The sequence below is a fragment of the Megascapheus bottae genome, chromosome X, assembly GCF_031878675.1.
Source record: "Megascapheus bottae isolate mThoBot1 chromosome X, mThoBot2.hap1, whole genome shotgun sequence".
In the NCBI taxonomy this organism is placed as follows: domain Eukaryota; kingdom Metazoa; phylum Chordata; class Mammalia; order Rodentia; family Geomyidae; genus Megascapheus; species Megascapheus bottae.
In genome coordinates, this window is record NC_143547.1 from 40591867 (window position 1) to 40607221 (window position 15355).

Sequence of the window (15355 nt, forward strand, 5' to 3'; positions counted from 1 at the left end):
TGAGTTGTGTTGGCATTTGCCATGTCAGGGAGCTCCAATCCTTGTACATGCAACTTAGGAACTTGACAACCTCTCCCCACCACACACACACAGATGAAGATTTTATAGATGGACCTTGAAGAATTTTTATTTTTATAACTTGGGTATTGATTGATTGATGGATTGGTGTTTCTAGTTTTATCAGCACACATGGTACTTCATGACAGAGTGCAACTATTACTTGGACAATACCCTTAAATTGTCAAATCTTCTTGGAGCATTGAACTACTGGGCTGGAACTGGGCTTCTTCCAGCCCCAGCTAGGCAGACCAGGAGACTCCACTGCTTTATGAGCAGCTGGCTCTTCTTCATACCCTTGGATCTAGGGCCCAAGGCAGAAAGCAAAGGAGGACGAGAATGGCCCAGTCTCAGGTCCAAATATGACTCTGGAGGAAGTTTGGAAGTTTCTCTACTGTAAAATGGGAGTGAGCAACAGTCACCCTGGGTAACTGCCAAGGTGGGTCATGTGAAAGGAAACAGTTCCAGCACCAAGGCAAAGAGAAACAGGTGCTGCTTCTTACTAGGCTCTCATCCTTCTACAGCCACCTACTCTATGATGGCAAGCATCAATGGAGTGCAATTTCTCAACCCAGAAATCAGCCTCTCAGGAAGTCCTCTGCATATGAAAAGCATGCCACTTGGTGCATGACTAGGACCACATGGGATGACAAAAAAAGGAAAGGCAGGATCTTCTGTTATCGCCCCCCCCCCAGCCTGTTTGAGGCCCATTATCTGGGTGTTGTAGAGAAGAACGGGATTCCATCGATTTCCTCCGCACCCCTCCCAACCTCCATCCCTCCTGCCCCAATGGCCCTCCCCAATCCCATCAGTATGTCTCCCATGGAGAAGACAATAAAGAAGCCAAACTGTTTAGCTAGGAGGTAAGCTGTCCCCTAAGAGATGTTGCCTGAGAGCCGGGACAAGAGGGTGGCAATCCAATGTGAAATCATGCTGGCAGCTCACACCTATAATCCTAGCTACTCAGGAGGCTAAGATCTGAGGATTGTGGTTTGATGCCAGGTAGACCACTCTTGAGAGATTTCTTATCTCCAATCAACCAGCAAAATGCCAGAAGCACAGGTGTGGTTCAAGGGGCAGAGTACTGTGAGTAGGGAAAAAAACAAGTGAGATTGTGAAGCCCTGAGTTCAAACCTCAGCATTAAAGTAAAATAAATAAATGTTGTGTATGGCGGGGGGGTGGGAGTTTAGAAGCTAAGTAACGGAGATGGTCTGGAAGCATGAAGGCTCCGACTTGTTGGTGCAGCTGCAAGTATTTCCCAATAGACGACCGTTCCCCAACACGCAGACTCACACACTCCCTTTGCAAAGCTCTGTGTATTGGGTGCTAACAGCTCTGGAGTCTCTATATAAATAATATACAAAACCCAACAGCTCAATGTTCCACATTAACAAAAATACTAAAAATTCATTAAAAATGGAGCCTGAGGGAAGAGCCCCAAACCATTACTGGTGCTAGCCCAGAAAGAGGACTGGGAATTGAAAAGAGTATTTTGGGCTACATCCAGTGCACAAGTAGTTCCTCCACGTGGCTCAGTAGCGTCCAAATATGTTGGTACTGGGTTGTGGCTGGGTATCTGTGGAAAATCAGAAATCATCAGGGGTAGCACATCCAGTACAGATATGGCTATGCATGAGAAAAGCTAGTTACATGGGAAGGGAAGGAGAGAGAATGGAATGGAGACTGGGAAAAGGGAAAAGAGGAAGGGACTATTTTCTCTTATGACCTAGGCCTGAAGCCAGGATCTCAGCTACTTTTGCCACCCTATGGTACATTTATTCCCCAAGGTTTCCTTGGAAAGGAAGGCAGGGCTTACTGGAGAGCTGTTGTTGGAGTTGCCGGACCAAAGCTGCTGTCTGTTGCTGTTGTTGAGTCTGTTGAAGCCCCTGGCGCTGGAACTGAGGTAGAGAAATGAAGCAGACGATGGAGTTTTTAACCTTCCATCTCCTTTTTCATCCTTCCCTCACAACCCTTTGTAAACTACCATTCTTAGCATCTCACTACTACTCCATTGCACTCTATCCCCAACCTAGCTCACTGGCTAGATGCCCACTCTGGGCAGCGGTCCCTGACTCTGGGGCTGTAGTCCAGCAGCTAACCTGGGGTTGTGACTGGGGCTGAGGTTGAGGTGGAGCTGCCTGTTGCTGCTGCTGCTGCTGCTGGTGTGGTTGTTGCGGTGGTGGCGGCTGTTGCTGTTGCTGCTGTTGTTGCTGTTGTTGTTGCTGCTGCTGCTGCTGTTGCTGTTGCTGCTTTGAGAGCACAAGATACTTCTAATGAGGGACCTGGGTTCGATTCTTTGGTACCATATACATAGACAATGCTGGAAATGGTGCTGTGACTCAAGTGGTAGAGTGCTAGCCTTGAGCAAAAGGGCTTAATGACAGAGCCTAGGCCCTGAGTTCAAGCCCCAGGACTGGCAAAAAAAAGATACTTCTAATGAGAACAAGGGAGCTGTGATTCCCTTGAAGGTTGGGGGCAGGAAGGGAGACTAAGCTGAATCCAAGAGGACAAGGAGGAAACTCTAGATCCCCCATCCACTACAGAGGAAGAAAGCAAACTTACTACATACCCAGAAGACAGTGTCCATCCACACACTTGTGTGCCTTAGGACACAACAATAAAAATACTACCATGGGAGCCAGGAGTTTGGCCTCGTGGTAGAGTGCTTGCCTAGCATGCACGAAGACACAGGTTCAATTCCTCAGTACTACATATACATAGAAAAAGCTGGAAATGGTGCTGTGGCTCAAGTGGTAGAGCTCTAGCCTTGGGGGAAAAAATCTAAGGACAGTGCTCAGGCCCTGAGCTCAAGCCCAGGACCGGGAAAAAAAATACCACCATGGGCCAACCCTTGGGCTGGATGCTTAGCATAACACCATCTCATTTAATTTTGGTGCTAGTGGAGGAAGAATTTGTCCTTCCCTCCTTCTTTGGGCCTCCCAAGTCCTGGATGAAATGCAGAGGCCTCACCCTCAGGATCTGTTGTTGCTGCTGCTGCCGGATGTGGTACTGTTGCTGCTGTTGCTGCTGTTGCTGTTGCTGTTGCTGTTGCTGTTGTTGCTGCTGCTGCTGCTGCTGTTGTTGCTGCTGCTGCTGTTGCTGTTGCTGCTCAGGCAGTATGGAAGTTGAACGTACGCCTGCCTGGACGCCCTGGGCATTCAGTGGAGCCATGGTACCTATCATGGATGTCTGCTGCAATGTCTGGTGTGAAAACCTCCAAAGAGAAGAAGTTCAAAGGTCAAGGCACAGGGTAGGGAGAGGGGGCGGGCCAACTCTGGGTCCTTGACCTGAGAGAAACTAACAAATCATTGCATTCATTCCTCTTGGCACTAACCAGAGAAGTTCTTCTGGAGTCCAACAGGCTTGTAGGTCAAGGAATTAGGCACAAAGACAATACTCCATTTCAGTGTCTCATAACCTTAATAGTTAGGAATTTTTTAATTCTGTTCTAGCTATTTTTCTCAGATGAAAAAGAGTCTTGACACAGGATAGTCATTCAATAAACATTCATCCAAAGTTTTTTATTGTCCCCCAGTAACATCTCAAGTTTTTTTCTCCTATTCCTTAGGCCTTCTCTCCTGGACTCTAATGCCCCTGTGACAGTCTCCAGCTGGGCTCTCCAACTACTTCTTCCCCCACATTCCACTATGGATTCTACCCACTCATTCTACACTACTCTCCCCCAATTATTTTCTTGATCTAGAATCCTTTCTTTCTGAGACTGTCTCTCAATGTTGAGAATACTGCTCAATGCCCAATAGTTAAGGTCATCTCTCAATCTGCTCTCTCAAAGCTAAGCCCCTGCTACTTCCTCCATACAAATTCTACACTTCATTCAGATTGCTTTTTTATATCCCCTAGATAGATCCCCCACTCAGTTTGGTCCCCCTGTGTCTTTGCTCATGCTGTGTCACTCATCTGGAATGCCCTTCCTTCTCCTCTTTACAATATTCATCATAACTATCCTTTCAAAGCCCAACTCAAGCCTAACTTCTTTCATGAACCTTTCTTGGGTGACTCAAGTCCACACTGACAGTTATGTGTGTGTGTACCAGTACTGGGGCTTGAACTCAGGGCCTGGGTTTAGCGTTTTTTTGCTCAAGGTCAATGCTCTATCAATTTTCAGATTTTTTTTTTGTCAGTCACGGGGCTTGAAATCTGGGCCTGGGAGTTGTCCCTGAGCTCTTCAGCTCAATGCTACCTCCCTACCCCTTGAGCCACAGTTCCACTTCTGGTTTTCTGGTGATTAATTGGAGATGAGTCTCACAGACTTTTTTAGTGCCCAGGCTGGCTTTGAATTATGATCCTCAGATCGTAGCCTCCTGAGTAGCTAGGATTACAAGCATGAACCACTAGGCCTGGTTTTATTTTCAGGTTTTTGCAGGTTAATTTGAGATAAGAGTCTCACAGACTTTCCTGCCTTGCTTCGCTTTGAACTGCAATGCTCAGATCTCAACTTCCTAAATAACTAGGATTACAGGCATGAGTTACCAGTGCCCATCTATATTAATTTTATTTACACGCACTGTATTGTATAAATAGAATTACGTGTAATATTTTTACTTGTGAACTCAAGTAAAAATTCTTTGTGGTGGGCCAGGAGTTTGGCCTAGTGGTAGAGTGCTTGCCTAGCATGTACGAAGACCCAGATTCGATTCCTTGGTACCACATACATAGAAAAAGAAGCTGGAAGTGGCGCTGTGGATCAAGTGATAGAGCTCTAGTCCTGAGAAAGCCCAAGGACAGTGCTCAGTCCCTGAGTTCAAGCCCAGGACTGGTGAAAAAAATATTTGTGGTGAGGGATTCTGGTTTTTCTTTGCTATTTCTCTTCACCTTGGTCCTAGCATGTTGGTCATGCAATGGGCAGCAAATTTCAGGCTGTAGCACCTCATGACAATTGCCAAGTCATAACTAAAGTTTGACTAACAACCACCCTGGAGTTGAACTGCTTAATACCAGTTTTTGACTCTTTATCATGTACTCTATCTGTAAACCCCAGATATTTCTTATCAGACCTGAACAAATGATTTCTTTTCTTTAAGCCTCAAGGAAATGCCAGGAGAGTAAATGTGAGGCTATTGGTCTCCAGGGTCCCTTCCAACTTCAAACTTTGGTAATTACAAGGTTACGTGACTAGGCAAGTATTCCTGATGTCTCTAAAAGTCCAGACCCGTCGGATCACCTTTAGGCAGAGATTTTCCTAAATCAGATACTCTCTCATACCTTAGTGTCCCTTCCCAGGCCATCACTACTTTGGGTACCTTTGAGTGGAGGTCAGTCCATGTCCATAGGTTGGGGCTTGCTGGTGCACATAGCCACTGGGCCGCTGTTGCAGATGGCGGGTAGGATCTACAAGAGTAGGATTGGTAGAAGGGTGGGTGCTCTGATAAGGCTGGCTGGAGTAGCTGGGGGGCACCATGGTACCTGCAGGGCCTGTGTGTTGCTGTAGTCCCACATGAGAAACATAAGAAGTATAGCCCTGGAGAGAAGGAAGGGAAAAGGTGTCAGGGCTGAGTGTGAGCAGCTGTCTGTCTGCTTATCACTGACAATCACAGTTCCAGGCTCTTACCTGGGAGGTCTGCAAACCATAGGAAGAGCTCGGAGTCATCTGATGGACAGATGACTGACCCAACATCCCCTGACTCTGCTAAAGAGAGAAAAACCGAGAAAGCTTAAACCTCAGAAAACACAATTTTTGCTATGTCTTCCCTTGTATCTCCCACCCTGGGTGTTCTGACAAATCTCAAGAGCCTCGTCAGTCCCAGGACCCACCAAAGTCCCTCTCCCTGACAGCCCCCCCTATTGCCCCTCTCACTATCTTTGCCTGGAGCTGTTGGCGAAGGCGCTGTCCCTGGGGCACTGTTGGCTGCTGCTGCCGATACACAGAGGCCTTATAAGAAGAGGGTTCTAGGCCCATGACACCAGTCATAGTTGTAGGCAGCACTCCAGGGTAAGTTGGTCTTGTTGGCAGCTTCTGCATTGGTAATCGAATAGGGCGGTATGGGTCCACACGAGGCCCACCTGGAAAGGAAAGCAGATTGGCCTCTCTGGGTCCCTCATCCTTTCAGCCCTATCAGAATCCTGATCATCCACCATTCCCCAAAGGAGGGAGGAATGATTAGGTGACTCTACTATTGCTAGTGGCAGGCACTCACCGGCAGGTAGTGGCTGATTCTGGGTATACAGGCCTATGGATCCCTGCCTGAAGCTAAGGTGGGAGCCAGGGTTTGCATGGTGCAGAAGGTCTGGAGGCACTGTCACACCATAGGGGCCACTTCGACCTGGGCCCATCCCATAGTCCTATATGAGCACACAGAAGAAGTTGTAGAAGAGTATGGGGGTGAAGGAGAATGGGGTAAAGATGAACTACATTTATATGATCTCTTTTTTTGTTGTTGTCTTTTCATTTTTGGTACTGGGGATCGAACCCAGGACTCTGCACTTGCTAAGCAAGCACTTTGCCACTGAGTTATATCCCAGCCCTATGATCATTTTTTAAAGTTGTCCTGGGGCTTCAATTCAGGGCCTGAGGCTGTCCCTGAGTTTGCTTGCTCAGGGCTAGCACTCTACTACTCAAGCCACAGTTCTACTTCGGCTTCTTTTGGTGGTTAATTGGTATAAGAATCTCACAAAGTTTTCTGCCTAGGCTGATTTTGAACTGCAATCCTCACATCTCAGCCTCCTGAGTAGCTAGGATTATAGGTGTAAACCACTGGCACTTGACTAGATGGTTAATTTTTATCCTGATTCTAATGGCATAGCTTCCCCATGTGCCACCATGCCTCTAGTAAACCAGAAATCCTCTCTTCTCTACTACACACAAAACCATCATGAATAAGGGCTAGGGAGAGGAGTGATAGAGGTGGCACTGGCCTCTGTCTTGATGGCTGGCTGGTTGCGTTTCTTGCCCTTGGTGGACTTCTTCTTGCGTTCCTCAGTGCTGGGTGGAGCTGTCCCTGGTTTGTCAGTTTTGGGGGGCTCAGGAGCCTTTTTCTCTGGTTCTAGCAGTGTGGGAGCTGGTGGCTCTTCATCTTCTGGGGGCAGTGGTAGTGGCTCCAGGTAATAGGCTCGAGGCCGAGGTCGCAGGTGTGTGTGGTAGAGCAACAGCCTCTGCTGCTCCTCTCCCCGAGCCACTCTCCGATCCACCCGGACGGTGCCAAACCAGCCCCAGGAAAGTGGTGCTGATGGCTTCAAGCCCTCGAAAAGGTCCCAGGGAGAGATCTTTTGTTTAGTGGAAACCTGTAGACCCTGCTTCGGAAAAGGAGAGACAATGAGATATTGACACTCCAAACACAGAGGCCATGAGAGCTTTTAGAAGGGGCAAAACATCTAATGACCATTTTGAAAACAGGAAAAGGTTGTAGATAATGGTGATAGAGAGGAGACACCCACCAGCACATATATACACTTAACTGCAGAAAAGAGTATTATGTGGGAAGAGAGCAAGGCCAGAGAGGAGAAACAGGTATGAAAGGGAGAAAAGAAGCCAGGAGAAAATGATCCAGCAGGGCAGGGAATGGTGGAAGAGCTCTAGTCTTAAGAAAGCTCAAGGACAGTGCCCAGGACCTGAGTCCAAGCCACAGGACTGGTTAAAAAAAAGAGAAAGGAGCCTGGTGCAGTGGCTCATGCCTGTAATCCTAGCTACTGAGGATCAAGGTTCAAAGCCAGACTCTTATCTCCAATTAATCCCTAGAAAATACGGAAGTGGGGCTGTGGCTCCAGGGGTAGGGCAGTAGCTTTGAGCTGAAGAGCTCAGGGACAACACCCAGGCCCAGGAGTAGGGCAGTAGCCTCGAGCTGAAGAGCTCAGGGACAGTACCTAGGCCCAGATTTCAAGCCCCATGTCGAGACAGAGAGAGAGGGGGCGGGGAAGGAAGCAGTGAGGGAAGAAGCAGGGGCAGAGGCAGAGAACAAGGTGAGGACAGACAAAGTAAGACAGCAGGGAGGGAGAGAACTCACATTCACAGAAGACAAAAATAGGAAATGACATAGAGAGATAAGAGAGAGATGGAAAGAGAAGGCAGGGAGAGGGAGAGAAGGAGGCAGGGAGAGACTAAAGACTGGCAGAGAAAGGCAGAGTCAGACACAGAAACAAGAAGAAAGAGAGAGGCAAGTGGAGAAAGACAGAAAAGCCAAAAGGGAATGAGGCAGCAATAGATGGAAGAGGAAAGAAATGAAGAGAATGTGTACATGTGAAGGAAATGCACTTTGGATTTTAAACACCATACCCTGTTCCCCCCTCTATTGTACACAAAATGGTTAACTCAACAAATACTGCAACTGACAGAAGGGAAAAAAAGACAACTGAGCTGAGGTGGGTGGGTGGGGAAGAGAGACCCACACACAGTGAAAAGAGTTATAGTGTCAGCAGACTGACGGGTAGGGTAGGACAGGGGGCAGGTGGGGGCAAAGGAAAAAGGGAGATGGGTGCAGGGTGCTGGGAGGGATGGCATGCGAAAAGGTGGGCAGGTAAAGACAGAGACCAAGGAAAGAAGTTGGAACTCCAAAGAGAGGGAGATGAAAGGGAAGCTAGGTGATTCTGAAAGCTCAAGAGAGGGTTTGCAGAGCCTAGTAGACTCCAGAATCTAGTATGTGAGGTGGAAGCTCCCGCACAAAGGAGCAAGAGAGGCAGAGGACAAGGGAAGACAGCAGAACATGCCTCCTTCTTGAAGATGGAATCGAAGCCAGCAATTTTGTTGCCTTTGGTGTCGATAAGGGAACCCTGTGGTTCACATGTGATGACATCTCTCGTCTGCTTGGGCAGTGGCAGAAGTTGGTGAACTTTTTCCAGACTGTCTGACTGGCATTCCCCCAACTCCTTCTGCAGGCACAAGAAGATAGAATAAGAGTTCAACGATAGGGTCTTGGAAACATGGCTTAGTTGTTAGAATACTAGCCAGTAGTGAAAGTGTCAGGTACTGAGTCACATTCTTAGACAAAAAAAAAAAATCAAAGATAGACAGAAGGCCAGCACTTCTCAAGTAGCATAGAACCTAGCATAAAGAAGACATTCAGATATGGTGACAGTTGTCTGTAATCCTATCAACTGGGAGACTGAAACAGGAGGATGGAGAATTAGAGGCCAATTTGAACTATATACTGACATCCTGCCTCAAAAACCAAAGGGAAGCTGGGTACTAGTGCTTTGTGCCTGTAATCCTAGCTACTTAAGAGTCTGAGATCTGAGGATCATGGTTTGAAGCCAACCTGGACAGGAATGCTTGGAAGACACTTGTTTCTAATTAACCACCAAAAAAAGCTAGAAGTGATAAAGGAAAAAGGTAGAAGTGGAACTGAGGCTCAAGGGATGGAGTGCTAGCCTTGATCATAAAAGCTCAGGGATAGGACCAAGGCTCTAAATACAAACCCAGGACCAGAGCGCACAGGGAGTGTACGCACATAACGACACTTAGTAAATCTTTAGGCCGGGGCATGGTGGCTCATGCTTGTAATCCTAGCCACTCAGGAGGCTGAGGTCTGAGGATCAAGGTTCAAAGCCAACCTGTGCACAAAAGGACAGGAGACTGTTACCTCCAATAAACCTCTAGAAAACTGGAAGTGGGGGCTTGGCTCAAGGATAGGGCCGTAGCCTTGAGCTGAAGAGCTCAGGGACAATGCTTAGGCCCGGGGTAGAGTGGTACCCTTGAGCTGAAGAGCTCAGGGACAGTGCCAAGTTCAAGCCACATGATCCACAAAAAAGAAAGCCAGAAGTGGAACTGTATCTCAAGTGGTAGAGTGCTAGGCTTGAACACCTAGATCCTGAGTTCAAGCATCATATCTGGCATGCATGCACACCTGCATGTGTGCACACTCACACAGACTAACCATGAGCAAATATACAAAAGCGAAGAATAGAAGGCTTCCAATAGAACAAGTCCATGAGGTTGAATAGCAAATGCATAGCCAGGGCAGCAGGAGCTGACATCCAAATATTCAAGTAACCCTAAACCTTGCCCTTGTCTCCTCTGCTCACCTGCAGCTTCTTCACTAGGTTCATGTATGCACGTTTGTTTTCTTCCATGCTGCCTTGTGAGATGCTAGACATGTCTGCAGCCAATGTCCCATTGATGAGCACACTCAGCATGTCCAACACAGTAGTAAAGAGCTCACTGTGTGAGTGGAAAACCAGGAAGAGAACCAGAAAAGTCAAAAGAGAAAAAAATAACATTGGGAAGGTCATAAGCAGGGAGGGAGAGGTGCTTGCTATGTCACCCCAAGGACATCAAGACCCTGTGGGGGGATTCTAGAGACATAGAGCCAAACAGATTTCAGTGGCTCATGCAGCTGGCATGGGTAGAGGGGCTTCTCCAAAGTCCAGCACTGGAGGGCAGGGCAGGGCAGGGCAAAGCAGGGTGCATACTTGTTGGACTGCATGTCTACAGTGCCGCTGATGATGATCTCCAGGAGGAGCACCGCCCACTCTGTGGTCTGCTGGGTGCTGCGCTGCACTGTGTCAAACATACCCCCCACCTGCCAGGGCCACAAGTCAGTCAGATGGCTCACAGGCAAACAGCCAGTGTTCAAGGAAAGTTAAGTTAGAACCTGATTGGGTGGGAGCTGGAACCCAAAGTCATGTCTTATCATTTGTGCCTATGATTTGTAACATGATCATTCTTAAGCTAGCAGCTGAATTCTGGAGCCTCCATTTCCTTACAACTCCTTGATAGGAGTTGAATGAAATGATTGCCAACATTCCATTCAACATTCTATAATGGGTTCCTAGTATTTCGAGAGCCCAGTGAGAATATCAGATACTGAGCCAGATACTGATGGTTCATGTCTAGAATCCCAGTTCCTCAAGAGGCTGAGATGTAAGGATCACAGTTCAGAGCCAGCCTGGTTAAGAAAGCCCATGAGACTCTCATCTCCAAATAGGTACAAAAAAAGCCAGAAGTAGAGCTGTGACTCAAGTGGTTGAGTGCTAGTCTTGGGCGTTAAAGCTTTGGGACAGCACCCAGTCCCTGAGTTCAAGTCCCAGGAATGGCAAAAAAATATCTGATACTGAGGCAGAGTCTCTGCAAGGATTCATGGTATGCAACCTATTGGACCCATACCACAGGGATTCAGTCCCTTCAAACACTTTTAGTCTTTGCATCCTTTAGGAAAACAGAGTTAATATTCAAAGACCTCCCCTCCAAAATCTGAGATGTCCATCGTCAATCCTCCCCTCCCCAATCTGGGCTTCTTTACTAAGTTCCAGCCCCAACCCTTGCTTCTCCCCAACACCTCCTCACCAGGTTGAGCCGCAGTTTGAGTGCCTCGTGCATAAGCTGTTTTGGTTTGCAATCATCTAAGTACTGGTTCTCTCGCCAATTAGTCACAATCTAGAATTGAAGCAAGGGGTTGGAGGCATGGCTCAGGTGGTAGAACACCAGCCAATGAGCGAAAGTGTAAGATATTGAGTTGAGTCCCAGTCTCTGACAAAAAAATTGAATTGAAACAAGTTTATCATGCATCTCAGTGATCTTCTCATTTCTATTCCAAAGCACTCAATGTGTGTTGATCAGAAAGCAATGAGAGTTCCAAGTACACAGCGGCTTCTTGGGTGTGTCCTTTCCCATTCTGCTGCCACCTCCACGACCCACAGATCCATACCTGGTGCACCTGGCTATGAAGGGAGGCAAGGAGTCCTTCACGTTGTTCATCTTGCCCTTTTAGACATGTTAGAACCAGGGATAAAAAGGGCTGCTGGCTTAACAGGGACATGCTAAAAGGAAAAGAAAAGAGAGGCTAAGAATGTGGCTTAGTGGAATAATGCTTCCCTAGCATGCATGAAGTCCTGGGTTCAATTCCTCAGTACCACATAAACAGAAAGCTGTAGCTCAAGTAGAAGAGTGCTAGCCTTGAACACAGAGAGGCTCAGGGACAGAGCCCAGGTCCTGAGTTTAAGCCCCAGGACTGGAAAAAAAAAGAAGAAAGAAAGAAAAGAAAATAGGAGGGGTGGATGAGCAGAAGAGACAGTTGGTCAAGCAACTTCTGACCTCATTTCTACATGTCCTAGACTCTACTTTTTTTTTTAATATTCAGATTTGAACTCAGGAATTTGCACTTGCTAGACAGGTACTCTGTGACTGATTTAAGCCATACCTCTAGCCCTTTTTGCTTCAGTTATTTTTGAGATAGGATCTCACTTTTTGCCTAGGCTAGTCTGGATTGCTATCCTCTAATTTGCACTTACTATTATAACTGAGGCAAGGCATCACCACATATAGTTTTTTCTGTCCAGATGAAATCCCATGAACATTTCTTGTCCAAGGTAACCTAGAACCATTATCCTCTTGATTTCTACTTCCCACGTGCCTAGGATGATAGGCTTGTGCCAAAGGACCTAATTATTATCTGAGATGGGATCTTGTGAACTTTTTGCTTGGACTGATCTTGAACTGCTCTGCTCCCAAATTCCACCTCCTGAGTGTAGGAGTAAACTATCAGCATGCTCAAACTATGCTTTTGCCTATGCTACTTTTATCCTCTGAATTTTTCACTTTTCTGGAATGTCTACTCTCAATTCTTACCCCCAAAGTTTATTCTTCCTAGGCCAGCCTTGTTTCCTTCCTATTCCTCAATCCTAGGCTTCTAAGCCCCTTTACCTCTTCTGCTTTTGTCGATCACGTTCTTTGCGGGAAGAGGAACCTAGATGCTGCCCCTTCTCCAGTTCCTCCCCGGCAGCCTTTAATACATGCCCCTGGACTGAAGTGGGCAGTTTGGCAATGAGGGGGGCCACCAGCCATACACCAGAGCGCTCTAGAGAGCTGGAGGAAAAAAGACATGGGGTTATGAAGGAGTTTGAACAATCTAGCCTTTCCTTTCACATCCCCCCCACTGCTGTCAGCCTCATCTCTACACACAGACATGAGGCATACTAGTATCCTAAGGGGATGAATCTGAATATGTTTCAGCCCAACCTGAGCACAGGTTTGGTCTTGCTGCTACTGGGCATGTTATTTGAAGTGCTTCCGGAAGATGACCCTGTCTCAGCTGACTGTTGGAAAACTTCGATTGTGGCCTTGGCAATGTTTTCCAAGAGGGAGTTCATCTCCTGGACAGAATAAAATCATGGAGGTGATAAAATAATTAGCTGGGGGAAAAGAAAAATACATGGTAGGAGAGATGGAAGATGAGGGAAAAGGAAATCAATCTGAGGAGGTTAACAGGAAGTGCCCCCATATTTTTCCACTGTCTTCTCTTCTGCATACCTCCTTATGTCTGTGACCATAGAAGCAGTTTCTCCTTCTACGACAATAGAGCTTCTCCATAGCTCAGAACTTGAACACTCCCAAACCATTTTTCTTATCAACAGTTTCACGTGTCTGCCATTTCCCCACCCTTATTATCTTGCTTAGTCAGAGTGCAAGTGCAGGACCAAGATTCTTATATGGTAGCTGAGTAGGCTGACACATGGAGCTGGAAGTGGGCATGGGAAAAAAGAAGGCAAGCACTACTCACGTTGTTTGGTGTCTGCTTGATCATAAGCTGCAGCTCCAAGGAAGACTGGCGCATGGTCCACTGGTCCAAGTTCTGTGGTAGAACCCCCAACCCACATCCAAAGATCAGTCATCACTGTATCACTCCCAGTTACAACTATCCTATGGCCAATTCTCTCTCTCCCATGACCTTGAATCACAGATCCCAGAGGTCTAAAAGGAACCTCTATGCTCCTCTCTTTAGGAAAGACCATGTTGAATTAATTCTCAATTCTTTCAAAGTTGGCTTATTTTAAATGTGGTTCAAGAAAGAGTTCTGTTGACTTTTTTTCCCTTGATGTCTAAAATTCTACTTAATGCTTAACCTTTAAATCCTTGATGTTAAAGGTTGAAGCCTGCCTCTGTTGTTTTAGATCAGCTGCTCAAAGTCCCTTACAGGACAATCTTTCAAAGTCCTATGAAGACTAGAAGCTACTGCTAGCCAATCTCCCTTTGGTACAATGTCCTCTGGGCTAAAGAGACCTCATTCCTTTAATTTTTCCTCCTTTGCCTTAGTTTTGCATCCAAAAAACACTGCAGTCTAGAGCCAGCAGTGTGATTGTTTAAAAAGGAGGGAGGGGGGCCGGGAGTTTGGCCTAGTGGTAGAGTGGTAGAGTGCTTGCCTAGCATGCATGAAAACCATATACATCGAGAAAAGCTGGAAGTGGTGCTGAGGCTCAAGTGGTAGAGCTCTAGCCTTGAGACATCCCAACGACAGTGCTCAGGCCCTGAGTTCAAGCCCAGGACTGGCAAAAAAAGGAGGGAGGGGTACAGATGTGTGCCAATGGCTTATGCTTATAACTCTAGCTACTCAGGAGACTTGAGAGCTAAGGATCATGGTTCAAAGCCAGCCTGGACAGGAAAATCTGTGAGACTCATCTCCAATTAGCTTCCAGAAAGTCTGGAAATGGAGCTGTACTTCAAGTAGTAGAGTGCTAGCCTTGAGCAAAAGAAGCTCAAGAACAGTGTCCAGGATCCTGAGTTCAAGCCCCAGGACCTGAGTGCACACAGGACCTATGTGGGCACACAAGGTACAGACATACTCAGGTTCACAGACTGAATTGAAATGTACTAGCTATATGATCGTGGACAAGCTAATTAACCTCTTCAAGCCTATTTCCTCAATGGCCAAAAAGAAATACTCATAGCCACCTCCTAGGATTATAAAGACCAAATGGGAAAATATATGCACCACGCAGCATCTGTGTTCAAAGTATATGCTCAATAAGTAATCACTATCACTACTCCATTACTCAGTCACAGCCAAAAAGCAGGCCTCCTAGATGCTATGCCTCCTACTACTGAGCTGCATTCCCTCCTGATAGCTGCATTATTGAACCATTAGTCTCAAGGATAGACTATATTGGATTTACTCAGAAATCTATGTTGCAGCAGTTTCTTTTCCTCCCTTTCTCCTACATCTTTCTTGATCTTCCCACCTCTTCTCTCTTCTCATTTCCCAATGTTTCTCTCTGATTGGGGATCCACTGCTTCCTCCATGACCCCTCTCACTTTGGCCTACCTGGAGAATACGCTTAATACGCTGTCGCTGGGGATTTTCACCATCCTCACTGTCCAGCAGTCGATGTGGATAGCAGATGAGCTGCATGAGACGCTGGGCCTGGGCGCTACTCAACACTGGGTCTTGCAGATCATTGCTGTCTTCACATAATGATTTAAGGCAACGTTCTCCTACCCATTCCTGAGGAAGATGTTAAATCAGGGAGCCTAGGGAACACAGCCAGTAGGCAGGAAAACAAGGATGTGTTGGGGAGGGGCGGGGGCGTGGACAAGGGATCTGGTGTATAGTAGGGAGGTGGTGTGGTCATGGACTG

General features: G+C 46.9%; 1 protein-coding gene across 9 annotated transcripts in view; it reads right to left on the minus strand.

Moving 5' to 3' along the window:
- Positions 1-1359: 1359 nt before the first annotated feature.
- Positions 1360-15355, minus strand: part of Med12 (mediator complex subunit 12) — a 29228-nt gene continuing 15232 nt past the window's right edge. For 2 of the 9 annotated variants that reach the window (XM_090326434.1, XM_090326431.1), the window contains exons 28-45: positions 15043-15222; positions 13504-13575; positions 12963-13096; positions 12648-12809; positions 11653-11764; positions 11292-11381; positions 10418-10527; positions 10031-10166; positions 8717-8878; positions 6932-7306; positions 6214-6358; positions 5883-6079; positions 5628-5705; positions 5320-5537; positions 3029-3272; positions 2158-2307; positions 1875-1956; positions 1360-1634 (exon numbers count right to left, since the gene is read on the minus strand). In XM_090326434.1, coding sequence (XP_090182560.1) covers positions 1591-1634; positions 1875-1956; positions 2158-2307; positions 3029-3272; positions 5320-5537; positions 5628-5705; positions 5883-6079; positions 6214-6358; positions 6932-7306; positions 8717-8878; positions 10031-10166; positions 10418-10527; positions 11292-11381; positions 11653-11764; positions 12648-12809; positions 12963-13096; positions 13504-13575; positions 15043-15222 — 2691 coding nt within the window. In that variant the 3' untranslated portion in view covers positions 1360-1590. Of the gene's footprint in view, positions 1635-1874; positions 1957-2157; positions 2308-3028; positions 3273-5319; positions 5538-5627; positions 5706-5873; positions 6080-6213; positions 6359-6931; positions 7307-8716; positions 8879-10030; positions 10167-10417; positions 10528-11291; positions 11382-11652; positions 11765-12647; positions 12810-12962; positions 13097-13503; positions 13576-15042; positions 15223-15355 lie in introns of all 9 variants that reach the window. The other 7 variants (XM_090326432.1, XM_090326429.1, XM_090326430.1 and 4 more) reach the window with 5 other exon arrangements.